The 27,864-nt window shown below is 37.1% G+C and overlaps 1 protein-coding gene across 3 annotated transcripts in view; it reads left to right on the forward strand.

Annotated features, from left to right (window-relative positions):
• Positions 1-27,864, forward strand: part of YES1 (YES proto-oncogene 1, Src family tyrosine kinase) — a 49,562-nt gene that overhangs the window by 6,824 nt on the left and 14,874 nt on the right. For 2 of the 3 annotated variants that reach the window (XM_051775254.1, XM_051775247.1), the window contains exon 2: positions 26,303-26,575. In XM_051775254.1, the coding sequence (XP_051631214.1) occupies positions 26,311-26,575 (265 nt within the window). In that variant the 5' untranslated portion in view covers positions 26,303-26,310. Of the gene's footprint in view, positions 1-6,002; positions 7,457-26,302; positions 26,576-27,864 lie in introns of those variants that run through there. The other variant, XM_051775258.1, reaches the window with a different exon arrangement.

The following is a 27,864-nucleotide window of genomic DNA, read 5'->3' on the forward strand; positions in this document are numbered from 1 at the left end:
GTATTCAGGTTTTCTTCCAGCAGTAATATCTTAAAATGTAGTGTCCTCTTAGTTTTCTGAGACATGTGATATATGGGATTTTTGCCAAAGTATGTTCTTTGGTTTTGGTTTTTTGGGATTCCCCCTCCCATATATTCTAGGATAGAAGATGCATGAATAGAATGACAAAGTCCTGAAAGCGGAGAGAGGGATAGGTTTGTTTAACTGATACCAATGTTAAATATTTGTTTAAAGGATTATTAAAGGTTATAATAGTATAGGCCAGATCAGCTCATCTGTACGTAACTGAAAAACATGCACTGGAGAGAAGAGTATACTAGTTTCACTGTGGACAACCATGTTTAATTCTGTTTTCATGGTGAAGTTAAATATTCTACTGAAGAACACTTCCAGCATAAAGCAAAATACTATTCCTTTTGAAAACAATTATCCATGAAGGAAAGAGAAGGGAAAACAAGGATAATTCCTGAGCTGTTACTACCAGTCACTTGGGGAAATTTTCCTGAGTAACATTTGTTTTCTCAAACCTGAAAAGGAAGTATTGTAGTAACATTCTGTAGTTGGTGGAAAAAAGGGTTATATGTTTTTGTTTGGTGTTTTTTTAGAGTTTTGTTGTTGTTGTTCTGTGGTTTTAAATGAGTGAGCAAAATGCAAATACAAAAGTCTCAGCTTCAGAAGACAGAAAAATTAAGTGCTGGCTGCATATGGCTTTAAAGGCTAAAATGCAATAGTAATATGGGTACCTTTTTTTTTGCTTTTGAGTATAGTTCTGTATTGTATTTTAAATTATAAAACCACAATTCATAAATCATAGTGATTGAGGCTATTTAAAGCGATAAGCTTTCAAAATATCTTGCTGAATAATTGCATATTTGTTTTAGCAAAACAAATATGCAAAATCTTTAGCAAAATGTAATTTGCTAAAGCTATCAATCTTGTTTTTCATTTTGGGAAATATTTCTTAGCTTGTATGCTGTAGAAACCTGTAGAACTGATTGATTCAGGCTATCATGATGTATGTAAAGTGAGACAAGTGTTGGTTTATAGATGAAAAATTATTTCCCTGGAAACCATTTAACTTGTTCATGCATAGTAGATGTATTTAAATATTCTGGAATTAATTTGCATTGATTATTACGTCTAGGGCTCTTTGATTACCTCCCCTTCCCTTTAGTTTAGGTCTGACATACCTTCAGAATACTATTTAAATTTGGTGCATACATGGTGATATCATAGCCAAGTTAATACAATGTGACTTAACATTAACAAGCATGACACCTTGATTTTATATGGTTATTTGAAATTATTATCTTAACTTAGGTTTACACTTGTGCTTCTTCGTTCTGTTCCCAAAGAAAGAGGTTGTCTTATTAGTTAGTAAAATATATTGACTCTAACTATATATATTAGGTTTGCATTAATCTTGTTAGCTTTTTGCCAAGGGCATGGATTTTCTGCGTGTGTATTTAATGTAATAATAAAGTGTCTTAATAATTCTCTTAAGCTATATATATAATTATTTAAGCAATGACAGTGCAATTTCTATGCAAGACATTTTTTTCTCTTCCTGATTTGTGTTCAGTGGCATTTGAATGGAAATTCTGATTGAAATTCATATAAATAATCAGTTACATTTTTAGTACAAATTAATAATATGCTGCTTTTTGGATAAGAATATAGAAGACAATAATTCTAAATGCAAACCACATTTTGTTTTAAATCTGATAGATTAATTTACAAAAGGGAATGTTAGCTTGAGTTTGCAAATAATTTTTGGTCACCAAAACCTCTAAGGCATTAGAATGAATAGATGTCATACTTGCAAGTTTGTGGGTTTTTTGAAAATACAAACAAATCTCCTCTCTGTCCCGTATCTTCCCTAAGTGTTTTTGAGATTCTAGTGAACCAGTATCTAAATAACATTAAGTGGAAAATATCCTTTACACTTGTAACAGCTTATGTTACTTCAGATATTTAGGTGTTCAGATTCTGATTTCAGGTTGTTACGAATGAGCTCTGCCAGTTTGGTGATTTGAATTTGTTTAAAATTTTGGTGACTAACAACGTAGTTTGAATATTTCTTAAATTCAAAATAGGTTATCCTAGCAGAAAATCCATGTCTTAATATAAATTGCAGCTAAAAAAAATTTTCTTTCTCACTTTAAATATTAAAAAAATGCCATCAGAAGGGTAATTTACCACTGGGTCAGTCAGCATATGACTTAATTTGGCTGCATAGGTCTGTTGTATTTTATTTTCATTGTTATACAAATAGTTAGAAGTAAACATTGTTTATTGCATTACATGTGCTACAGTATAGCCAGGTAACTGGGTAATTTACGTGATTAAATCAAATCACATTTAGGCCAACAGAGTAACGTGCAAAAACTTCCAAGCCAGTGGACTGATCGCAGTCTTAGATGTTCTTCATTAAACCCTAACAGCTCTGATGGAGAACTGAAAAGTAAGTGTTACTGCTGCAGGATTTCTACAGCTTGGAAACCATGCCATTAAACTGTTGCATCTCAGAGTATTTCCTAGATTCGAGGGATTGTTACTTTTCCCCTGAGTTCCTCTGAAACTGAAAAGCCAAAGCAGATGCAGATAGTGGAGTTTTACAGTCAGAATATCTGAATGGGATTATTCTCTTTAAAAACATTACCATGTAAAATAACTTTTCATGTGCTTTCAACTGAAATGGAAATTAGCCTTTTTTCCATTTTTAAAGGTTTTTTTGGAGGGGAGGTTTGGTTGTTCATTGGTTTGGGGGGTTTTTGGCTAATTCGGAACTGGAAAATCTGAACCTATTTTTACTCACAGATATTTTAGCGTTCCTATTCTAGGACATGATCCTTTTTTACTCTGAAGTCAAGTGCAAAATTCCCCTTGACTTAGAGAGAGCTGGATTAGCTTTACACAAAAGGACTAAATTATCTGCTGGGATAAGTGGAGGTGGCTCTATTGAAGTAGACTTCATTAGAGTATGAAATTAAGACCAAGTGTTGCCTGCCTTTACAGGCAATGAAATTGGATCTGTTAGCTCAAACAGCTAGGTTAACTTAGTAGTTGAATCAAAGATTTTTCCTTCTAGATAGTATGGTTATATTAGTTCACTACATTGAGCAGTGAATGAAGTGTCGCTTATGCCTGACTACAAATGTTTTACAGAAGCTAGAATCTGTTTATGAGGTATATATGTGGTATAAGAATTATCATGAGAAAACTCAAACACTTGTAAACTGTTAGCAAACTTCTGAGCAATTTATCCTTAAGTAGCTGAAAGGACTCTCTTTAAATTGCTGTTTAAATCTAATAGGCTTTATATGACAGATTGTGTGGGGCTTGGGGACCCTTATTTGTATTTTCAGCCTCAGGCTGACATCCTGAGTGGCTCCCTGTAGTCTTGCTTTTACACCAAAAGTTTGACTGCATGTTATTCCATGTGTTTGCTGGTGGTATCTGGAGTAATCCCATTGACTTCCACAGCAGAGCCTTTGGCATCTTTTATTAATGCTTTACACAATGGTATCATTTGTGTACACAAATGATGAAGAAATAATACTTGAAAAATTAACTCAAATACAGTGATTATTAATGTAATACTCTGCTACGCTGCCTGTAAAATGTATCATTTGCACTCCTGCATATTGAATTTTTCTCATTTTTTGACTGTCTGTGTGATTATTTTTACCTAAGCACTATAAAGCTTTCTTGTACTTTGTCTTTGAAGTTTCACAAAGGGAGGGGGGATGGGAACATTGTAATCTCCTTAGAATAATTTGAGAATGAGTCCTTAAATGCTGCTTGCATTTCTTTATTAACATTTCACATGTGAAATAAAATTCCCTCCCTGGGAAGCTGCACAGAGCTCTATGTTTAGCATACGTAGCTCTGCAAAAAACCCCTCCACAAGTAACTGTTGCTGCAATATTTAGCTGGTGTTAAGGGGTTAAGTAGCAAACTGAAATTCTCTGAAATACTTGAGGTGCTAAATTTACAAAACAAGACACAAGAACTGTTTTAAGATTAGTCATAGTTAGGAAGCTTATTGAACCACAGACATCTTCCTGGAAACATCCTGTACTTTTGTTTCTTCATCCAGCTTCATCTATTCACAGTCTTAACTGCTTTTTGGTTTTTAGAAACTCTTGCTGCAACTTCTTTGTGACTAAGGCGCATTGTCAATCAGTCCGGTCCTCCCCATGCCAGCCAACTGTCCCCTTAATGCAGCAATTCACTTGGATGAATAGTGCTCATACTTTAAGGAGACAATTGCCTACCAGAGAGAGTGCCAAGTTGATTTAACTTTGCACGCGTGTGAAAGAGTTCTTAAATGGCTGCTGTCAACTAGCATTGACCCAGGGCATCAGCTGCTTGAAAATTGTTATAATCTGATTGGGAGTATGTCGGAATTTGTTTAAAATATTTTAGTCAATCACTGGGCTGCAGAGAGCATTAGTACCCCAGAAATGGTTGTTAGACAATTGTCCGTGGTGTGTCGGAACTATAGCAAACGTGTCCTGGCCGAATGTACAACATGGCTTTTAAAATGGACTCCTTTTTGGCAGTACATCACTAAATTGGTGAAAGAATACAGGATTCTTGTTGTAATCTGCTCTTCCAGTTCCATTTAATGCCACAGCGTGTGTATGAAACACTTGGTCAGATGTATAATACAGTGTAAAACCACAACTGTAGCCTGCCATTACTGTAAGACTTACAGAGCTGAGCTACCATTTAGCCAAACCAACTACAGGATTATCCACTACCTGGAAATGTTTGAAAATGGACAGAATTTATGAAAATTGCATCCCTTCTTTGCTAGCTAATTTTTTTTTACGCATTTTTAGTTCTAGTGGAGGTCGAAAGGATGCTTACCTTCTAGGCACACCATTGCTTGAGTGCAGAGGGTTTAGTGCTGTCCTTTCTTTCATCCCTGATAGTGTAAGCATGGGTCTTTTCTTAGCATAGCTTAGAGTCTGATGTTTCTTCAGTGCACTTCTGAAGGGAAGAGAGAAGGTGAAAGACTTTAAGGAAAAAATGTGGAGAAGATGCTCCCTGAAATTCCTGATGTTTCTGTTTCAGGGAAGCCAGGAAATCTGAGAAAAGGAGATATTTCTGTCAAGAGCCTGACAAAATATGGGTATTAACCTAGATATGTAGAAAGGATGCTTTTAACAAAATACTCAGTTTAAAGGAAAGAAAATTTCTTAGAGGCATAGTGGTAAGTAGTGAGTATATTTGGGGGCAGGGAGTAGGATGTTTTCCTTGCTTCTCTGAGATCATTAGGCCATTACAGCTGCAACAACGTTGCTACTAGCTTACATACATTCGTGGAGAAAAAAGAAGCATTGTTATTTCAGTGCCTGGCTGGAATAAGTAGTTTGTTAAGCAGTGCTGTGAAATTGTTAGTTGTTTTAGGGACATTTCAATTAGTAGATGTGCAACTATTAATAAGTGTACTGTAGACATCAAAAGAAAAAAACACAAACCAAAAGCTTAGATTGGAGAAGATGAAGAAAAGGAGCTAGAATAACTTACAAATATGAAAGACAAGAAATTGATTTGGAGCTGTCAGCATAGCACGGAGAGGAAATCATGCTTAACCACCTTGTGGTGAGATGACTGGCTGGGTAGATGAGAGCAGAGCAGGAAACATTGTTTATCTTGACTTCAGTAAGGCTTTCAGCTTGTCTCCTAAACAAACTGATGAAGTACACACCAGGTGAGTGAACAATGAAAGCAATCGGAAACTGCCTGACCTGACAGGCTCAAAGGGTTGGCATCAGTGGCACAAAGTGAGAAGTGGCCCAAAAGCTGGTGGCCAGTCATTAGCAGTGTACCCCAGGGCTCAGTACCAGTGCCAGTCCCGTTTAACACCTTTGTTACTGACCTAGGTGGTCATACAGAGGTGCACCCTGAGCAAGTTTGCAGGAGGAATGCTTGATAGACCAAAGAGGGTTGTGCTGACATCCAGAGGGGCCTTGACAGACTGGAAGACTTGTCTGATGGGAACGTCATGAAGTTCAGTAAAGGGAAATGCCAAATCAAGCTCCTGTGAAGGAACAACCCCAGGCTCTGGTACATGGTAGGGTCTAAACAACTGAAAAGCAGCTGTGCAGAAAGAGAGCTGGGGGTCCTGGTGGGAAAGATGTACGTGAGCCATCAATGTGCACTTTCAATGAAGAAGGCCAGAAGTGTTCTGGATGCATTAGGAAAAGAGTTCCCAGCAGATCAAGGAAGGGATCCTTTCCCAGCACTGGTAAGGCCAGACCTGGATTGCTGTATCTGCTTCTGGGCTCCCCAGTGCAGGAGAGACATGGACATACTGGAGAGAGTCCAGTAAAGGGCCACTGAGATGACTGAGGGTCTGGAGAATTTCTCCTGTGAGGGCAAGCTGAGAGAGCTGGGATTACTCAGCTTGGAGAAGAGAATGCTCAGAGGCACTTTATGTGTGTAAGTAATCTGATGGGGTGGAATAAAGAGGACAGAGCCAGGCTCCACTTGGTAATATCCACTGACAGGACAAGGCGATTGGGCGCAAATTGTAATACAGGAAGTTCCATTTAAACATCAGAAAAAAATGGGGACTTTTTTATGGTAAGGGTGATGGATCACTGGAACAGGTGGTCCAAAAATGTTGTGGAGTCTCCATCCTTGGCAATAACTCAAAACCCAGCTGTACACAGCCCTGAGCAACTGTCATTGACATGCTTTGAGCAGGGGGGTTGGAGCAGGCATCCTCCAGATGTCCCTTCCAGTCTCAGCTGTTCTGTGATTTTCATTAAAGGATTTAAGAGGCCCCAAACATTAAGTGTGGTAGTTGAAATGAAACAAAATACAGGTGTTGAAAGGCAGAATATTTTTTGTTTTTTTGTTTTGGCAGCCAATTTGTTTGTTTGTTTGTTTCTACCAGCTTTCTTATGACAACTTGGGAAGAGCGGAAAGAACTCTTTGCAACTTCATTGTTCTCTTGGGTTTCTTAGCTTTCTGCTATTAATATCAAGACTGTGTATGACTTTGTTGTCTGCTGTGTCCCCTCCCTACTCCTGCAGCAGCAGCAGTGAGGATACTGTTAACTTCTCTGATGCCCGGAAGACTGAACAGCACAAGAGGCTTTAAAGTCAAGGAAGTGTTTTCATCTCATATTTGGAAAGGTGTTTTTTCAACATCTGTAATAGAGTAATTTTTTTATCCTTAATGCTGTTAAAAACTTAGAATGTGAACACTATGCTTGCTCCAATGACTTCTTACTAGTCTTGATAAAGTTTTTGTTTTGTTTTTCTCCCTACATTTGACTTAAACATACTAAAACTACATGTAGAGGTGAAAAAGGAGCTGAAACAGTTACATATGGATTTAAACACACTGTTATGTCTAACCTTAACATCCTGCCAGTAAAAACATGGTCACAATGAAATCTAGCATTTGAGCTTGTGCCACAGAAAGGCATTTGGTAAGTTTGTAAGATTTGACTCATTTTCAACTCTTTATCTTTGGATTTGTGAGTGAAAAAAAACAAAAACAAACATTGACGCCATGCTGACAAAAAATTGGGTAAACTTAGACCCGAAATTTACATGGCACTTAGAAACCTTGGGATGTAAAACTGCAACTTCCCACTATTGATGAGGCTAAAAATACTTGTGTATATTGGTTTAGTTCATGCCTCAAGTTGCCTGCTTGTTGGTTGTAATTTCCACAGAGGTTGTCTATTCCAGAAAGATGTTATAAGTTTTACTTCTCTTTGAATGCTGTCCCATTTGCAAATGAATAACTGTGTCTTCACAAGCTCATTTGTGTTTCGTGGTAATTAGGACAGCTATTACATAGTTGAATGGCTACTGCTGCACAGGAGCATATATTTATGAGACTATTATTTACAGACTGGAAAGATAAGAGAGTTCTTTTCATACAATTAAATGTTTGTAGTGTTACTGTTACAGTAAATCTTTAGCATGTACTGACCTTCCCAAAGATAGTGCTTAAACCTTATAAGTAAAAAGTGAAAACTACTTTCATCTCTTTAGAGAGACTTGCTTTTGCACTTAGAAGTACAGCTTTCCAAACAACAAGCAAGCAAAGATCATTGTACCATGGACAGTAAGCAGCAAATACAACATCTGGCTAAGATATAAATTCATTTATGTGTGATCTCTGATGTCTTAATCTGTTACACTGATTTTATTTTATTTAGAAGAAAAAGCTTCAGGAGAGATCTGGGGAACTACAGATCACTAAGCCTGACATCTGTTCCAAGTAAATCAGTTGAAATAATGATAATAACAAAAAATAGCATAGATAAACATGACGTATTGAAGAAGAGTTAAGAGTCTGCTGTGAAGGGATATCATGTTTCGCAAACTCACTTGACTTTTTTTAAAGGCAAGCACGTGAATAAGTAAGATTTGACAGAAGTGGCTTACTTGGATGTCCAAAAGCATTTGACAAGGGCCCCCACCTAAGAATTATGAAGAAACAGCAGCCACAGGGTAGGGAAAAAGGACTTGATGTGGTTACATTAATGACTAAAAAGTAAAAAAGGAAGAGTTGGAGTAAATAGAGCGGGGTCCCATGTAACAATTCTGGAGTTATGTTAACAGAGTATGTTCAAGTTCATAAAGTGTATAGAAGAAGAGTGAGCTCACAGACTGTACTGATGGATTTTAGATACAAGGGCAGACCCTAGAATTGCACAAAGACTTGACATTGCTCAGCAACCAGACGTTAAAATGGCAGATGAAATTTCCCATAAATTGCTTCATGTGTTGTGTTTGGAGGTGGGGGAGGAATAAGCTTGTCTTCTCATCTAAAAAGATGAGCTCAAAGCTGACTATTGCCTCTAGAAATGGTTAGGGGAAAAAAGGGAAAATAACAATTATACCGTTTTAAAAAAGGAATTTGAAAAAAACTTCATCATCTTACACAGTTCTGCCCTGCTTACCCCTATCCCTGTCATCACCTCAAAAAGAATGTAGTTGAAGTTTTAAGGAAGACAAAATCGGAAACATGGAACAATATCTGTAAGAGGAACAGCACGAATTTGTTACAGTAGAGAAGGTGACCAAAAAGTGGTGTGACAGAATCCTGTAAAGTGTTCAGCAGCCAACAGGACCAAAATAGGGAGTGTTTATTCACTGTCTTTTTTTAGTGCGCACACACTAAGAGGTATCTAATGAAAATAGCAGCTGATGAATTGAAAACAGACAAAAGGAGGTGGTTCTCGACAGAACGTGTAATTAAGCTATAGAATTTCTTGCCTCAGGAATTTAAGGAGTCTAAACATTACATCAGTGTAGAGGGAAACTGCCGTGGAAGAATCATCAAATACCTACCTATTCTTGTTCAGGAAATCCTGCTTCTGCAAACTGTTGGGGGATCAGGGAACTTTCTGGGGAAGCATTGCTATGTACTTATTGTATTCTTACATGCTTCACTCAGTATCTATTATTGGCTGCTGTTAGTGAGAGGATATTTGAATGGATATGGACTTTTGGATCTTGCTTATTACAGCCATTACTTTGTTGTAAAGCCTGCCCCTTTTATGATTTTTATTCCTGTTACTCATTTTCCAGACTCCTTTCTAGTTGTAGCACTAAAACTTTGGCCCACACTGGGGTGCTAAGATATTTAAGGGGTGTTTTAGGGCCACTGGTTATGTGTTCTTTTTTTTGTGAGACCTTGTGCGTGCCACCAAAATATAAAATCTTCAAAATGTAAAATCTGATTGTATTCAGAGCAGGGATAGGACTGCAAGTACATGTCAGTCAGTGGCCTAATTTCATAAGACTTTATCCTCTTATGGATGCATAGTACATTTTGGTCATGTATTGGCTGTTCTAAGGAAGAGGTGGTTTTGAGTTTGTATAGGTCGAACAAATGCACAGCCTGGGCTGACTGTAGGCAGACTATTTCTGCTCTCCCTTCAGACTCCTTTGCGGTGATTTTGTATTGCACTTCCCTCCCCCAGACATGCTTATTGATAAAAATATACTACTTTATGTCTCTAATGACTATTGGAATAATCAAGGGACCTCTCTACTTGTAAATCAAGAAGTAATATTGTGCTGGACAGAAATATTCCATTTCAGAAGATTTACATTATTTGAAGCAAGAGGCTGCTATTTAATATAGCTGCCCTGTTCCTTTCGTGAAGGTGGCAGCTTTGCAAATCACAGGGTTTAACTCTTTGGTTCAATCTTAATAGATTATTTTGATTTAGTAGTGTACTTTATTGTGCCACTGATTCTTGAATCCTTAGTCACTGCTTTCTGTAGAAACATTCTTTAAGTTTAGACTGAGTTTAAGAATTAGTAGGCTTTGTAATGTATTTTCATCACATTGCACATCATTTTGTGAAGATATGGGCTTCTCAATAGCTTTCTTTATGTGGTTGCATTATTTTAAAATAGTTCTTTGATATTCAATGGGTGCTAAGATTTGTACAAAGATATCAGAAGCATGTGAGGTTTTATTTGAAAGGTGTGCTTATTTTTCTGTAAACAGACCTCTATCTGTTGTGCAACGGGAAAATAGTGAGTGCTAATGTTTACATACCTCTTAAGCTAATTCCAGTTGCTAATTTGAGTCAGTGCTGCTGACTCACCCTGTTCAAAGACAACTTTTCTAGCCTGATTTTTTGATTTGGTGGTCGAAGATGACCATTAGACATGCTATCCCACTTAAACCTGTGCATTAGCTGTCAGGAGATAGGTTGGTGAACGCCAGCTTTGGTTGCCTATACGTGAGGCAACTAGTTCTGTAGTGAGCTAGTTCTGTAGGCTCCCTTTATAGTCAGTGGAGAGAAATAAGCACTTTCACTGCATGATTCATCTCACCCCCAGATGGATGTCTAAATTTGGAAGATGAATTCCACCTGAAGTCCATTACTGAATATAACTGTCATTAGTTTAAACTAGGGAATTATTTTAAAAGGACACTAGCTTGACTAGCACACCAATTGAGTGGAAGTCTTTTGTTTTTTTCCATGAATTGGGTTTCAGAGGTTTAAAATCAGCAGTATGTAGCCTGTTTCATATTTTGTGTTGTTTGAAACTGCTCTGCTTTTACAGAAGGTTTGAAACTTAATAAGTAGGATATATTCACATTGCCTAATTTCTAAGTACTTAGCTCTGCAAGGCTATCTGACTAGTCGTCTTGCCAACTGGTTTGATTTTTGGGGTGAGGGGATGACAACAGGGACTAACATAATGAGAAGAGCAGGGCATATGACACAATTGTCTTTCTGCTCTAAACTATCTGTTAAATTTTAGGAATTAAAAAAAAAAAAAAATTAGGTGTCCTTAAAATCATTGCTTCTCTACTGGAACCTGTGTCTCTCCACTGGTTTTGCAGCAAGTCTGTTTGAGGTGATCCAGCCTTCAAATTTTGAGGTCCAAAAGGTAGGCAGTGCAGATATGTTCTGTTAATTTTTGTTTCTGTTTGTCTGGAGCAGGCACTTGGAATGGCTGGTATCCTTTTAAAATATTTTTTATGCTATGCCATGCTCACACATACAAGCCCTCACCCCTTCTTTTTTCCTGTTTATAGATCTTGATTCTTGTCAGTGGAAATCTTTTTTTCTGTCTTTCCTTCTTGAAACTCTGCTTTTTTATGTCACGACTTGTGGAAAACTTTTCCTCTTGATCACACTGATCAAGTCCTGCCATCACTCTATCCTTATGCCTCAGTCAAAAGTAAGAAACTATTACAATCCTATTGCTGTTGTACCAGTTCTATTTTTCTACACTATTTATTATACTTATATTCAGTTATATATCAAGGCTGGTGAAATTCTGTCAAGTTCGTTGGGGTTTTTTTACATTGAAATGAGTATTTTTTTTAGTTCCTACATCAACCTGAACATGCTAGAAAAGTAGTTTTGGATTACAAAATAACTCACAACATTTCAGGTTATGTATATTATAGAAAACTGTGTCCTTTTAACATTTTACTTCAGCAGATACAAGCATGGTGGGAAGAGGAGTTCCTCACTAGGAGCTTAGGGTAAATCACTGTTTGGAAACTTGGAACCAAAGGATTATTGGGGTTCCTAACTGGGAGAACTGGATGTTGTACAGATATTGTGTGGGCTCCTTACTCGTACCGACAAGGATGTAAAGCAGTTCTCAGCTCTCTAACAAAAATAGCAGAAGTTAGAAGTAATAGCTGTGACATGTTGAGGAAAGATGTGAGGACCGTCACCAGCCCCTTAGCACTAGCAGAAAATTTGTCAAATAAAAATTGCTAGGCTCTCTTAGAAAAAAAACACCTTCCCTGTGAGAGGGGACGTAAAAAAACCCATTAGTCTCTATCAGTTGGGAGTGGCTGGATAATTTTCCCCATTCCTAGTCTGGCAGTTTAATTCTGGGTGTTGTAGGAGCATAAAATGCAAACCTTTCAGTTTGTGTGATAAGGAGCAATTGCTGAGCTCTCCACTTGATATCGAGTAGGACTTTGCTTGGGGACAATATCCCTTCTTTGTGTTGAGTTACAACCATTTAGTAGAAATGCGAAGTGCCACCTACTGCTTCCCTGTAGACTGTTCCAAAGTTGTTACACTCCCTTCTGTATATTTCTCCTTTCTTTTTACTGTGTATTTGGAGTTTAGTGCTGTATTGTGCAGATCTTACCTGTCTTTCAACCAGTCACCAGTGTACTATGCCACTCTTCTGGCAGCTGCAGGTACAGGTATTTACATCTAATTTTGCTCAGTCTCAAAATTATCACTTCTAGTATTATCTTTGTGAATAGAGTGGATTCTAGCAGCAAGCAGTTCACAAATTGCTCCGAACAGCAGAACCTGTTTTTCAGGAGATTCATTTTGTGTTTAGTCTGGAAGACTGTTAAAAAATATGCAAAATTGATTCTTTAGGCTAACCTGTGGGATGATAGTATTGCATTGCTTCCTGCTTGAAAGATGACATTTAGAAGTATTACGTTTATAAAACTGATGAGACTTAAGGAATTTTGGTAGTTTAGAAGATTTGAGCTTAGCAAAGAAATCCCATTTCTGCTGGTGAGGGATGACATGTAACTTTCTCTCAGATACAGCTTACTATTTGAACCTATGACAAGTGAGAAATGCAAGTTCTTACATATCTGTAAACTGTCAGTTAAGAAGAACCAGAACACTGAAATGAGTAAGAAAACCACATAAAAGGACTTAAAATACCTCTTCCCCACCTTCCAGGGGAGATACGGAATGAGACTCTCTTTCCTTTCTGTTGTTTTATGGAGACATGACAAAATAGAATTATTTTAAATGTTTGTATTTTTTAATTTGTTTTCGAAAGTTTCAGTCAGTTTGTCAAATCTGCAGCAAGGTGTATATATTTAAACTCTTTTAACCATGCTGCTTATTTTTTAAGATGAGCAATTCTGTTATTGAAAGATTTCTATTATGCAACATTAGTTCTTTTTGAATATTGTTAGTTTGCTGTTTCCTTCATTATTGCTCATGACTGAAGTCCTTCTGACCTATGACCAAAGTTTAAATAACTTGTGGAGGTTTCTGAGGAGTAAATTGTTTGATGTACATGCTTCTGCTGGATCCCTAATACTTTCCCTCCACCCTTCAATTTAACATTTCATTGAAATGGAAATGTCCTTCCTTCTGGCAATACTTTTGGAGTCAAAAGAATATCGCTGAAAGCTCTGCTTACTAGTTAGGAACCAGCAAATTTGTTACTAAACAGTAGTTTAGTACACCGTGTACTCTTGTATACAAGGTACCTTTTCACACCCTCCTCTCATCTATTTCTGTTTTATTTGGTATTCTGTACCGTGGCTAAAACTTATGAAAGTTATCAGTTGTGTTCACTTTGCAAATCTTCAGGGGGTAGTGACCAATGATGTGTTTTACACGTTGCTGGCTAGTTCATGTTTGGAAAATGCTGAATTAGAGGGGAGGCCTATTGACTACTGTGGAAAGCCTTTTAAAAAGAGAAACAGAAAACTGATGTCATCTTTAACATGTCCTTAGAAGATGTCTGAAGGCTTCAACAATTTTTTTGAGCTGTATTTTGATAAAGCTCCCCATCGCATGAACTACTAAGATGGTTTTCCTTTGTTTCACTCCATCAAATAAGAACACCCTCAGGAAAAATTTGTCTTTGACATCGTTTTTACAAATGCTTTTATGAATTGTGTTTAAAGCCCTTTCAATGATTTTAAGTGGTAGAAAAAATCAGCAGATGAGTCTAAATGAAAGCGAACAAGGAATGAGAAGTAAACGCTTTGTGGTTTTATGTTACATGCCATCATTGCAGGCTTGGTACACCCGGTACAAGTCACTCTAATTGCTGGTGTGGAGCTGGAAAGGATTGTTTTGATTCCTTAAGCAAATGAAACAACATGAATGTGAGGTAAAGTAGTATTTTTGTTTTTGAAAGCAAAGAATTAAGATTTTTCAGTAGCAAGTTCATGAAATTGCTGCTGAAATGCCCACATTTGAAACAAAACTTTTCAGTTGAAGACAGAGGATATACCTACTTTGCAGGAGCCAACCCTGGTCTAGAACAAGTGGCTATAACCTACAAATAAGGTAATTCTGCTTCCCAAGACAAGGATGTGAGTGCTTTCCTTCTGCAGTGTACTTGCTGAGGGGCAGCAGAAATGTCTTTGTCCTGCAGAAGTAGATGAACTTGGAAGGTAGAGCTACTGCATGGCTGAGATCCACGCACATTGCAAAATATAGTGCTGAGTGCTTTCAGGGCAGATCACAGAATGATGAACAGGGCGATGAAATATTGGAGATAATCATAAGAAACCCTGGGTAGGATAATGGTGAGACTTATGTCCTGTTGTTTCCATTTTCAGATGAGTGATAGACTTTAATTTTTTTCCCAAATTTGTCTCACAGCTCCACAGTTAGTCTGGATTAACTGAGAGTCATGCCTGTTTAATACAGAAAAAATATTATTATACTTTTAGCAAGAAGGATATGGGCCATGCTTTCAGGATGTGGAAATTTCTGTTCCAGAGCAGTACTGAAAAAGGTGTGAGAATCATAAGGGACAGTGGCTACTGTCAAAATAAATACTAGAGATCTCAGATGGGCCCAGAGAATATCATGAATTTCAAAAGGTCAAGTGCGAGGTCAGGCACCTGGGTGAGGAAAATCCCCAGGAGGAATGAATTGAGAGCAACCCTTCAAGGAAGAACATAAAGATATTGGTGGATGAAAAATTGGACATAAGCCGACCATGTCTGCTTGCAGCCCAGAAATCATATCCTGGGGAGCATCAGAAGAAGTGTGACCAGGAGGCTGAGGGGGGTGATTCTGCCGCTCTTCATTCTGGTGAGACCCCACCTCGAGTTCTGCATCCAGCTCTGATGCCCCAAACATAAGAACAATGTGGAACTTTTGGAATGGGTCCAGAGGAGGCCACAAAGATGATCAGGGGACTGGGATACTTCTTGGAGGGCAGACTGAGAGAATTGGGGTTGTTCAGCCTGGAGAAGAAATGGCTCCAGGAAGAGTTAGTGTGGCCTTTCAGTATATAAATGGAGCTTATAAGAAACATGGAAAGGGACATTTTACCAGGGCCTGTAGTGACAGGTCAAGGGGTAGCAGTTTTAAGCTGAAAGATGGTAGCTTTACACTAGGTATAAGTAAGAAATATTTTACAGTGAGGGTAATGAGACCCTTGAAGAGGTTACCCAGAGATATTGTGGATGCCCCATCCCTGAAAGTGTTCAAGGCCTGATTGCATGAGGCCCTGACCAACTTGATCAGTGGAAGATGTCCCTGCTTATGGTTATGGGGGCTGGAACTCTAGATGATCTTTAAAGGTCCTTTCCAATCCAAAACATTCAGTGATTATATGAAAGAAGGATTAAGGAATATCTCTTACCTTGAATCTCATGTTCCTAGTGATCACTGTTAGTGGGAGGCGCTGAAAAAACTGAGAAATCTTGGAGAAAATGAGATGGTTGAGTGACTGGAAAGTCACTTGGTAGACTGGAGTCTAGTGGGACTGCATCATTCTTGTCAAGGGGAAGGTTTAAGAGAGGCATGATCTTTTTACTTACACAGGAAACAGAAACAAGATAGTGGTAGGTCTCCAAGGCAAAGGTGTTTTCTGGATGTTGGCATTAAATTCAGATAGGATATGAGGCAGGTACTGTTAGCAGTTACTGTATTCAAAATTTAGGACTTGTCCAGAGTGGGGGTGAGCTTTCCATAACAGGCACTTTGAATGAATTTGTGTGTGTGTGTGTACATTTGAGACTGTAAAAGGAAAAATTAATTCAGGGCAGCCCTATGGCCTCTATTGTGCAAGATGCCTGACAGGCTAATTAAGATAATTTCTCCTGGTCTTCTTGCCTATGAACACTATTATATCTGTCAGTATACAAACAGTAGAACAGCAGTAATGATAGCTATTAGGATAATAATTCTTGTTTAGTTAAACCATCATCCAGCTCTTCCCTTTTAGTAAAGGTGTTATTTAGCAGGTGTCATCTTTCTTTTGTTTAATTTTGAATTTATTTACAATTTAATTGTACTTTTCACTCTTTTTATGTGCAAAGGAAAAACACAAGCTGTTGATTCATGAAGAAGAATGTACATGTGTGTTTGTAATTGTTTATACATACTTTCACTTTTTGTTTTAGTCAAAAGGTTGGTATTTTCAAGCTGGCTTCTTGAAATTCCTGTTGTTCAGCAAAGAGTTAATTGTTGAAGGAGGTCTGGGTATATGACCTGTGAATAAATTAGCTGCAATGTTTTGTCAGTAATTGGATTTATTTACTTTAATTACTGATTTTTCTTACCATGGTAATCATGTCAATTATATTAGAATAAAATAGCATTGAGAATAAAAGAGAATTTATTTTCAACTTACGGTGACATTTGGCAAAATTCTTGTCTGCAAAACAGGAATGTTCAAGTGTCAAGTAACAGTGTATCAAACACACCAAATAAATTACATCTTAAATTCCATGAGATTCCCTAGCAGTGGTCCTGTGCTATAATTTGGGAGAGTATAACAGTCATTTATTATAGGATCTTTTGTTGATTCATCTCTTTAAGTTCCTGCAACTGTTTCTTTCCTTTATATTTTTAAGTCGACTAATGAAGTTGCAAGTGGATTCTTGCTGATAGTGAATTCCTCTGTTACCTTAAAATATAATTGCCACTCCAGCTGAGAAAATAAAAATTATTCATATGAATTTCAGTATCACCGAGTTTCTGAGAGCTTGCAAATGTTGTAGTCCATTTTTCATATGTAGTTCATAGTTGAGCATTGAAAGAAATTGCTTCTTAAATTATTTTTTTTCAGAACAAAAATGCTGCAATTTGTTCTTCTACCATGGAAGTTTCACTTTGTTTTTTCTGCAAGGCAGATGTCCCTTGGGAAGGTGTTTTGCATGCTTCCTGCTGTGAGACCAGGAAAACAGAATGTTAGTTTATTGTAGTAAAGGGAATTTAAGTCACTTTTTAAATAACTTTTAGATACTTTTTTAAAAATAATATACTCGAATAGAATGGTTGAAAACTGAATGGGTGAAAATGGTCTATGATAGCAGGCATACTTTTTGGGTTTTTTTTCCAATAGGATTCAATGAAAACAAAATATTTCTATTTATAAATTGGTTCCTAAATCTGAAATATACTAGATAGCTTTGACAAGGTATATGACATGCCTTCGAATCTGAAACAATCTTTTGGCCAGACTTCTTAAATATATCAGACTTTTAAGTTTTTAGGATAATTGTAATTATTTACAAATTAATAAAAGTAGCTGTTACACTAAAAAAAAACAAACAGAATCGTCCTTCTCTGCATTTATGTATTGACTGTGTACTTAAATGTTCAAGACAATGGAGCAGCAGTAATACTGTCTAGACAATATGTTGGTTGTTTTGTCTGTGGTATCATTTGTTGTCAGAGAAAATGGTTTTGTGTGGTAAGGGCTTGAAATTGTATGGCTAGACATTGTAACTTTAAATTTTAAAAATGGTCTCATGTATATGTATTATATATCTCATCACATAAAATTGCTTTTGCAATTCTGATATTTTAGTTTCTCCCTTGTGATCTTGACTGCTGCAAAAGAAAATCCATCACTGTTCTGTATCCATCGATGTTGTGTATTTTGCACAACACTTAGGTTTGTCAGCAGATTTTCTGTTGTTTGTACAGAAGCACAAATTATTTTTCACTCTTTCTGGATGTGAACAATATGTTGACTTCACTCAAAATTCGGAATACATCCTGAAAACAAACTTTCTTAATATAGAAGCTCTATTTAGCAATTGGTAGAGGTTTTAAAAATTAAGTTTAATTATTTTAATTTGACATATTTTCTCTGCTCTGCTTTGGAAGTTAGAAGCAGCTCCCTCAGGCTCTCAGTCAGGTACCCCCAGCTAGGCTCTGTGCCTACAGCAGCTGGGTTTGGGGTGTTAGCTATTTTTACGTTTGGTTGGGTTTTTTTCCCACCAAACATCTTTCTTTTGTTCTTTCCATTGTCTTGCACACAAGGTAGGCAGCTTCCAGCTGAAGTGAAAATTGCTTATGTGAGCAAATGGAAGATGAGGTTGATAATGGGAGTGTACTTTTCCAGATGCTTGAACAGTTTGGATGAGGAAGCCTTGCTTAGGTGTGTCAGGCTGCTACAGTTGCACTTGCAAGATCTTAGTCCAGGTCTCGACTGTGACATTCATCCCCTGTGGGTTTTCTTAAGCCTTGTCTAGAACAGAATGTTTGTGATGTTTAAATCTATATCATTATAGTAATAACTACTTTTATTTTCTTGGATATGATTATTCTGACTTGAACCAGTAAGCATAAAACAATTCCAGTAAAGACATATGAGGGTGCAAATCCTGTGCAGATGTGGCATCAACATAAGTACATTAGTTTAAATTCATAAGCCAGGTCATATTGTTGGACTTTTTTTCATATAACTGAGTCCTTAACCTTCATCTATGGACTTCCTGAGCTGCAGATTGGTGGAGGTTGGAGCAGTCTGCACTCATCCTACTTTTCTCATCTTCCAAGGCATCTCCTGCCTCATACAAAGAGACAACCTTATTCATTTTCAGAGTCCAGGCCCGTGGTGAAGGTAGAACTCCTGGTTAGAGGCAAAGGCTGCTGTTGAAGACACGATACTGAACTAAGTGGTCTTTGATTAGAAAAATCTTTAAAATTACAGTAGGCTTGCTTGCTTCTACCTCTAGTCTGGCCATTTACTAGTTTGATTGTAAAAGACACCTTTTCTTGCTATGCTTGCATGCAACATCTGGTCAAAGGACACCTACACAATCTCAAATAGTATGGGTGAAACTCTGTTTATATGTTTATAAATAAACACAAGTTTCTGAGTGTGCAGCCACATATCATCCATGACATGATCATTGTCTGCAGTATGCTCCTGCAGCCTTTGCCTATCTTAAAAATGAAAGACCACCTCTACAGATTCACCTGTCCAAGTACAGAGCGAGTGGGACGAAATGCTACCTGTTTGGCCCAGATAAAAGAAAGAATGTAACTGAGAGGGAAAACTAAGAGTGTGTTCACATCTCTCCTTACTTTACCTCACTGATAATCCTTAATTCCACTTTTGTTGTTAGAACTTTTTGTTGTCATGGTTAATTTTTCCTCCAACTCTGTAACCTGACATCCAGTGGGACCTTGCAGTTGGATAGTAGGGCTTGCTGTGCATTGGTGCAAGGCTCGTACTGCCTGCTGGGTCAGTTACACTGCCTACCTGTTAGTTCCAACAAGGACAGTAGGTGTTTCTTCAGAAGAGAAACCTTTGTCTGGGATGATGCAAACTGGAGGACTGAAGTCCTCAGTCTCCTTCATAGATACGATGTTTAAAGTCTGATACATCTGAGAAAATGTCCCATGTCTAAGACATTCAAAGCTCAGAGGAAGTATACTTCTGTCAAACTTCTTGTCTTCAATTCCAAAAAAAGTCAAGAAATGGAAGGACATGAAGGATTGAAGGACCTTATTCTTTTTTATGGAATTCCTGCTAATCCTAATTTTTCAGGTAGTGTTTTGAGATCTGGTATTCCTTCAGAGCAGAGTTGTGATCTTGTAAGCTAAGTAACTAGCTCCTCTAGTAGAAGGATCACTCTTAATCATTAATTTAAAGCAAATTTAATATTCTAAGTCCTGTAAAAAGCATGAACTAGAACAGAAATATTATATATTTTCAACAACTTTTAACTCTGAAATACAAAATGTCCACCTAAAAAAGTATTTTTATAATCATTGTTTTTTCTCTCTTTGTACAGAATCCTCCATTTGCTATGCTGAGTTTGCTAGCTGTAGCTTTATTAGCACACAATTTGGAGTTTATTCTGCTGCTGTGAAATCAAGAGAGTGACCACAGCAGCCCCAGAATTTTTCCTTTAATATATTTGTATAGTCATGATTGAAGAGGACTTGGTCTGTAGAACCATTAGGATTCAAAAGTTCAGCTTGCATTAGTCAGTGATAAAGAGGATGGTTTTAAATATACATTTCAGTGTTTGGGCAAGCTGAGGGCTAATAGTGCTGGTTTATAGTTATTTTTGGGGTAAAATTGCACAAAGTTGTGTGGTAAACTTTGAAATTCAAGTAACCTAAATCCTTGCTTCATTGGGGGTTTTTAATGTTTCTTTCTTTATCTTCCTTTGTGCTCCTTATTAGATCATTAATTACAAGGTCGTGTCAGTTACACTTTAAATGCATAATGATACAGACTCTAAGGTCTCATTACACTAATGTTACTGCTAATTATAAAACTGAATCCAGTAGAATATCATTCTTTGAAATGCCATGGATTGTTCATGGTAAAATAAGCAAACCTTGCAATTTATGACAGCTCATAAACTATAAATTATATCTCACGATAAAAACTGCATAATTTTAAAAAAATTGTCTATATTCTTTGAAGGACACAGAGCGATTCTCTTTAGTTTACTTTCCTTTACAAACATAGCAGGTTGTTTGGTAGACAAGAAAGTCCACTCCTGTTTTCATACCAAAGCAGTGATCTGTTAAAGGTGGACTGAATTAGCTGGATGTTACTAACCAAAGAGGTTTTTAGGTTCTTTTTGACGGTCTTCATTTTTTCAGTCTATGCCACATCAAATAGATGATTTTTCGATACCACCAGCTGAAACCAGCTGTTTGGCAGATGCTCTACATTGTTTGCCCAGTGTACAAAAAGCCAGTGTAGGTTGTGTCTCTGGTGACATATGGAATAAACTCTACACTTGTTTAAGCAAATAGACAGCTGCCAGCTAATGGATCCATTAGCAAACTTCCCACAGAATATCCTGTCTTTATCACTGCATGAAATTTTAATAACTTTAAATCATTATTTTAGTTGAAAGTTAAGAAGACCTTTTTGTAAGACATTTGTTTCACAGAAGTGAGAGCACATCTTTTCTTGACAGAAACAATTTATTTTTTTATACTAACACTGAGAAGTGAAGATAAAGTAGCAGTAGAAATCTTCAATGTTTTTTTCATCTTTCTATTAGCAATTTGTGAACCTCAAATGACATTTTTTTTCTATGTTATATAGCATGAGTAGTTATTTTTTAGTTGGAGAATTTTTTTAGTGGTTTTTAAGTGGGACTATATTTGCAGTCTTGCTTTATCCTTCTGGAGAGAGATTTGACTTGCTTGTTCTTCTGACTTTTTCTTCATAGTGAAAAATTACTCAAGTACTCTTTTTTAGCTGTATGACCAATTTTAGTAATCAAAAGGAATGAAAACGATACGTTGCAACCTAACCTGCCCTTCCCTTAGTGATTTTTCTTTGCCCTACCTCTTGCATTTAGTTCTTGTACAGTTTTAGTACCCAGTTTACACCAGAGGTTGAAGAGGAAGCAACTTCCTAGAGCATCTTTCCCTTTGTGGCACGTTGAAACAGCTACATGTGACTGACATTGCTGGCCTCAACTTGTGATGAAGTCTCCAGAAGGTGTCTGGGGACATACTGCATTGTAACAGAAGTGCAAGAAGAATACTTCCAGTTGACCCCAAGAAGAAACTTCCCATTTTTCTTGCTTTTTTTTCTAGTGAATGGGTTTTGTTCTCAAATCCACTACAGCAAGTGAAGCAAACCTGAGGCTTTCCCAGCCCTTGGTCTTTAGGGTTTCAGAGGCTAACACCTAGCCCTCAAAATCTTCATGCTGGTGGGTGGAGTATGGGGGGAAAGTGAATATGGTGTTTAGAGGCATTTACAGACTGCATTGCTCTGAGGCACCTGGATGTAATAGACTCAGTTTATCCACCCGAGTTAAAGGCACCTCTTTCAAAGAAAAGTCTATCATCTTCCTTCACCACAGTAGAAGACCTTTCTTGAAGCACTCCTGACAATCTTGTGTCCCAAGGAACCAAGGAGTAACTTCTGTAAGTACCAACTGGAAAGAGCAGAGACACATTGGATGAACAAGTGGTTTCCTTGTGACACTCATCTCTCCGGGCTGGATGGACAAGGCTGCAGACACCCTCTGGGAATTTGTCAGTATCCTAGAATATGATGACTCTTGAAAAAAAAACTTGTTTTTCTTAAGCTGGTAGCTCATCCTTAAATGAAAGCAGAAAAAAACCCCAACAACACCAAGACTTTACTGGCCACACTTTCAGTTGTTGAACAAAGCTTTCTTCATGATCTGGCACACTGCTATAAAAAGGAGTTGGGAAGATAAGAGGGCAGCATTGACTTTTTTGCAGCTTTCTTGTTTGGCAGGGGGTTTATAAGGGTCCTGTGTCATTGTCTGAAGTGTTTGTAGAGTACTGAACAACAGTGAACTTATGCCTTTTATATAAGACTTCTCCAAAAAGTGCAAGTCTGAAAATGTTAGTAAAATCTCATTTGATGATTGCTTCCTGGAGTACTCTTATTCTTCTGTTGATTTTTGTGGGTATCCCACTAACCTTCACTGTCCCTACAATAATTGTTTTAGCTTCTGTTATTTCTTGAAAACATTCTAGCATAGGTTTGTTTTCATCTAGAGAGCAGATCAAGACAGCTGGGCTTGTAGTTCATGCCTTTTTGAACATAGTTTCCTGATAGACCTCCACCCTTCCCTCGCCCAAAACGTGTGGGTACAGTGATCAGGCCAATAGGTGAATATTTTTTCCAAAGAAAAAACAAGCTACTGAAGTTACTCAAGTAGATTGCTTCAGACACCAGTCTCCTGTAAAATAATGATTTAACTAACGGGAAATTGGTGGCTTGTGAATAACGTATCTTGGGCCAGCGTTTCTTTGAATAGATGTACCTCTACAGAGCAAACATTCTCATCTGAATCTATTTCTAAACAGAGTTCAATGCTTCAGAAAGAGAGCCATGAATTTTATCGTAAAATTGTATTCTTAATATTTTGTTACTGGTCAAGCAAAGATTGATAAATATAGTAGTGAAGTTATTTCAGTTGTATACATTGTTGATAACAAATGAAGTACCAGAATAATCAAATCCAACATTGCACACCAGCTGCTTAGGGATTTTTTGTTCTTTATCCAGTAATTTATTACAAGACTAAACAGTACTAAGTCATTGGGTTTTTCCCCCCACAGGGTGGGCAATCATTTTTTCTTTACTACTCGCTCTTGATTTATGTCTTCTTCCCTCCCCTCGTGCCTCTAATTCCTCCTCACAAATGCATGCACAGTATTTTACAGCAGTTCATGTCTATGTTTATCACTTTCAGAAGCTGAGGAGTTTGCTTGCTTAATTTTGTTTTATAGGTATGCAGTTATAAAAGTAGAACATTTACATTTTTGTCTGCTTATTTCTGAAAGTCTTTCTCTTTGAAGTGCTGATTGAATCTCTGTTGTGAATCTCTGTTGTTAATCTCTTTAACCCCTTAAAGAAGATTACCTTAACAGTGAAGTGGCTGGGGAGGGGAGAGGCAAAGGAGAGGCTGTTTTTCTAGAATGAATTCAGGTCTTCAACTTAATGGCTTTTCTCTGTGACACTCAAGTATTCCAATAGTAACTTCTTGCTGCTAACGACGGCTTAAGTGGGTGAACACATGTGGGTGATAGTAGTTATAACTGCAGTACAGCCTAGTCTTGTCACCAGCCATTTGCTCAAATCAGCAATTCCTTGGGCAACATCCAGCAATTTTACCGGACTTGGTAAATTACTATCTTTTTTTCTTTCTTTTTTTTTTTTTTAAATCTTGAGGTTTTATCGGCCTGTTGCAAGTTAACCAAATGCCAGAATTAAGGGAGGAAAAATATTTGTGGTGGACAGTTTGTTGTACAAATATGTGTATATTTCCCTTTTAATCTACTTGATTAACGTAAGTAGTGTGCTGCACTTTTAAATTGTGTGCTTAACTTCCACCCAAAAGCAAGGAATCAGTGCTATTAGCAAAGACATTTTTGCAAAGGTGAGTGAGTTTTTATGAAATGCTAGCAGAAAACATTGACTGCAGTTTTTTAAAAAGAATCAAATAAATAGGCCTCAGAGGAAGGCAAAAAGTCACAATAGGCAGCCACATGGCCAAAAGAAAGTGGTTTGGATTACAATGTCTTTTTGCAGTGGTAGGGATGTTAAATGGATATGATTCTGGGTGTTTGACTTCTATTGTGAATTAATAACTGGCTTTTCTACTGCAGATGGTAAGGCATTTTTTGCAGGGTATTTAGACACATTACATTTCTTATACATGTATTTGAGCTGTGCTCTGTTGATGTTTGTACACAATTAATAAGTTGGCAATAATAGTAAGAAAAAATTGAAAAGGTGTGCTTTTGTGATGATTCAGTATTCTGTGGAAAACTCTCAAATACGATTTGTAAAATTGCTGCTTGTTTCTGCATCAGTTATGTTGCAGTATTAGGGGCTGAAATGACAGGATGAATATACTTAATCTTTTTGAACAGTAAATTCCATATGGTGTTTCACTGGCTATGAACCTTGTTCTTTCCAGGAACTCTGATTCATGGTTCTTGCAGAAATTACAGTATCTTTAATATTGTAACGGTTAGTTATACGGAGGGTATTGGTTTCTCTCAGTGTGACTATATTAAGGCAGTATTTGTTTAAGTAAGATTTACTTTGTTCCGTATTTCTGTGTCTAATAGTTAACAAAGTAAGATAAATTGAAAAGGAAAGGAATAATTAGACACACAAGGAGAAACATTGTGTTTCCTTAATTGTTAGAGTCCATGAAATTGTTATTGTAGTTATCAAAAGATGTGGTTTTCATGTTTTTGAACTCCTACTGTTTACTTTTTTTTAATTGATTCATTAGAGAATGTGGAGCAGTTGATTTCCTCTTTGTTGAGGTTTCTACTTTTGAAGTTAAAGGATATTTTTAACTCCCCCCCGTGAACAATACAGGAATTTTAATGCCACACTAGTGCTGCATCTAATAGACACTCCTGTTTTCTTGCTGATTTGTTTCCCAGCTGGGGTAAGCCAGAAAATGCCTGCTACCAGTTTTCACCACCTGATAAATGGCAGGTGGTGACTTCTTAAGACTGAGTCATGTTAATTGCTGGCGACAGGTCTCCTCTCTGATTCTCTCCATCAGCAGGTTATAGGTGTCCCCACAGTAAACAGCTCTGGGCACAGTCTGCCTGTAGTGGGAGCTGGTGGCAATCCTGGGAAACGGGGTGATAAATTGTCACCTGTCTGGGCACAGTTCTATTTCTAAACCCTTATGGATGTTGTAATTACTCTTCTAATTTGTTTTATGCTTCTAGTTACACTCTAAAGCTTAACCCTGTCCTTTGGCCGTGGATATTCCAGATTTGTTTGTGAGCTGTATTTGGGGGGCTGGCAATGGATGAAAGGTTCTCTCTATCTTTAAAGATGTTATTTGTAATGCCACCAGTCAGTCAGGACTTCACTGCACAGGTACTTAAAAAAGAAAGCAGGAATGCCTCATTTGTTTTCTTTGTATAATTGCTTTGGATTTGCTTTGTATAACTGACACTGGATTTGCCATATCTGTTTCACCCTCCACCGTGCTAGAGAAACCTTCAGTGTCTTTTCCTCATCTGTTGCCTGATTCACTCGTTTTTGTTTTTCCCCATTTTTTTAATTTGTTACCATTTACAGTCCACCAAGAAACTGGAATGAAGAATGATTCAAATGTGCTGTTAATATGTGATGTTGTAAGGGAAAATAATTAGGGCTTCTCTAGTCTGGTAATGGCTTAGATTTTATTCCAGAACAGTTTTCATCAGAGTTTACACTCTGCATGTAGTTTAACAGGAATAAATTAGCATTCGGTGTAACTTTTTGGGAATCTCCTGTGTTAGCTATCAAAAGACACAGCATGAAGATGAACTCTGTTTTTTTTTTTCATCTTCTTCTCACAGAAGCAACCATGGGGTGCATTAAAAGCAAAGAAGGTAAAGGTCCAGCCATGAAATACAGAACTGAAAATGCTCCAGAACCTGTCATTTCCCATGTCAGTCATTATGGATCAGACTCCAGCCAAGCAACGCAGTCACCGTCAATAAAGGGATCAGCAGTTAATTTTAATAGTCATTCCATGACTCCTTTTGGAGGGCCTTCAGGAATGACACCCTTTGGAGGAGCATCATCTTCATTTTCAGCTGTGCCAAGTCCATATCCTAGTACTTTAACAGGTGAGTGTTACATAAAATAATGCTATCATTATTATTTGTTATTATAGCAGCTTGACAGTCATAGTCAAAAAATACTATGACACATGGAGATAAAATGCAATAAATTGCCTTTTACAGATTTCTGATTTTCAGTATCTTTACTGCTAGATAATAATTCAGTCTGGGTGCCTGGGGCTTGAGGGTTTGGTATTTAGGCTTTTTGGTTTTTGTTGGGTTAATTAGGATGGCAGCACAGAGAAATTTGAGACTTATTAAAGACAGTAATGAGAATTGATGAAATTGTGTTAGAAGTTCTAAGCTGTTGAAGGGATACATATGGGATAATGGCTTTAAACTTGGAGAGAGGTACAAAATGAAAAACACTTCAGATTCAGGAAATTGATATTTTAAACTGGGTTTCAGGCTTGATTAGCTGTGAGTTATATTAATACAACATTGAATATGTTTATTTATAAAGCTAAGCAGGATATGCAGTATATTCTACTATATAAACAACATGTGTGAAACAAAAGAGCAGAAATCTCATTGTTGGTGGTCATATGAAAACCAAAATTGAAAACGTAAAAATAGAATTTGCAAGGTACAGAGACCTTCTTGACTGAGATACAGAAGATACAGCATTTTAAAGCAGCGTGCACATCTTTACATCAAAATCTTAAAACTTTATTCTAAAAAATATTGATTTTGTGCACATGGCTGATTTCATAGTTTTGATGGATATTTTTGAGAGGAAGCTGTAATTTATTTTTTTTTTTGAGAGAGAGACAAGAAAGAAACACTAATTTATTCTAGAAGCTTTGAACAGACTTCACAAAACAGAGTAAATAATTTGTTATTAGACTATTTCTAGTTTTCCCACAAACCTATAATGTTGGCACAATTACAGTGCTTAAATGTTTCCTTTGTTATAGTGGCATTTAAAGTCTTTTAAACACAAGAAATTTGAGATCCATGAAAACCCACTCTGACCTTGACATTAAGCAATTCAGAAACCAAATATGAATTGTCAGGTCTGACCTCATATTCCTTTTCTTCGGAATTCATTAAAAACCAAATAATTAAAATGAGCATCTAGCCTGTCTCAAAATTTATGAGTCAGCTCTGAATCTCCATTTTGGATGAACATATAAAGATATTAAATAAGGGCAGCATTTCTTTATATTTATTAGCTCTACTGAGGGAAGTTTATTGTACTCATCTCCTCCAAGAACCGAAGTGTATTCTTTTTTACTAGATCTGGTTCTTAGTTCATGTGGGAATCTCCAGCTTTGTGTGTAGGCACTTTTGGT

The sequence above is a fragment of the Manacus candei genome, unplaced genomic scaffold (genome assembly GCF_025592945.1).
Source record: "Manacus candei isolate 608988 ecotype Guabito, Panama unplaced genomic scaffold, ASM2559294v1 h1tg000008l, whole genome shotgun sequence".
Lineage (NCBI taxonomy): Eukaryota > Metazoa > Chordata > Aves > Passeriformes > Pipridae > Manacus > Manacus candei.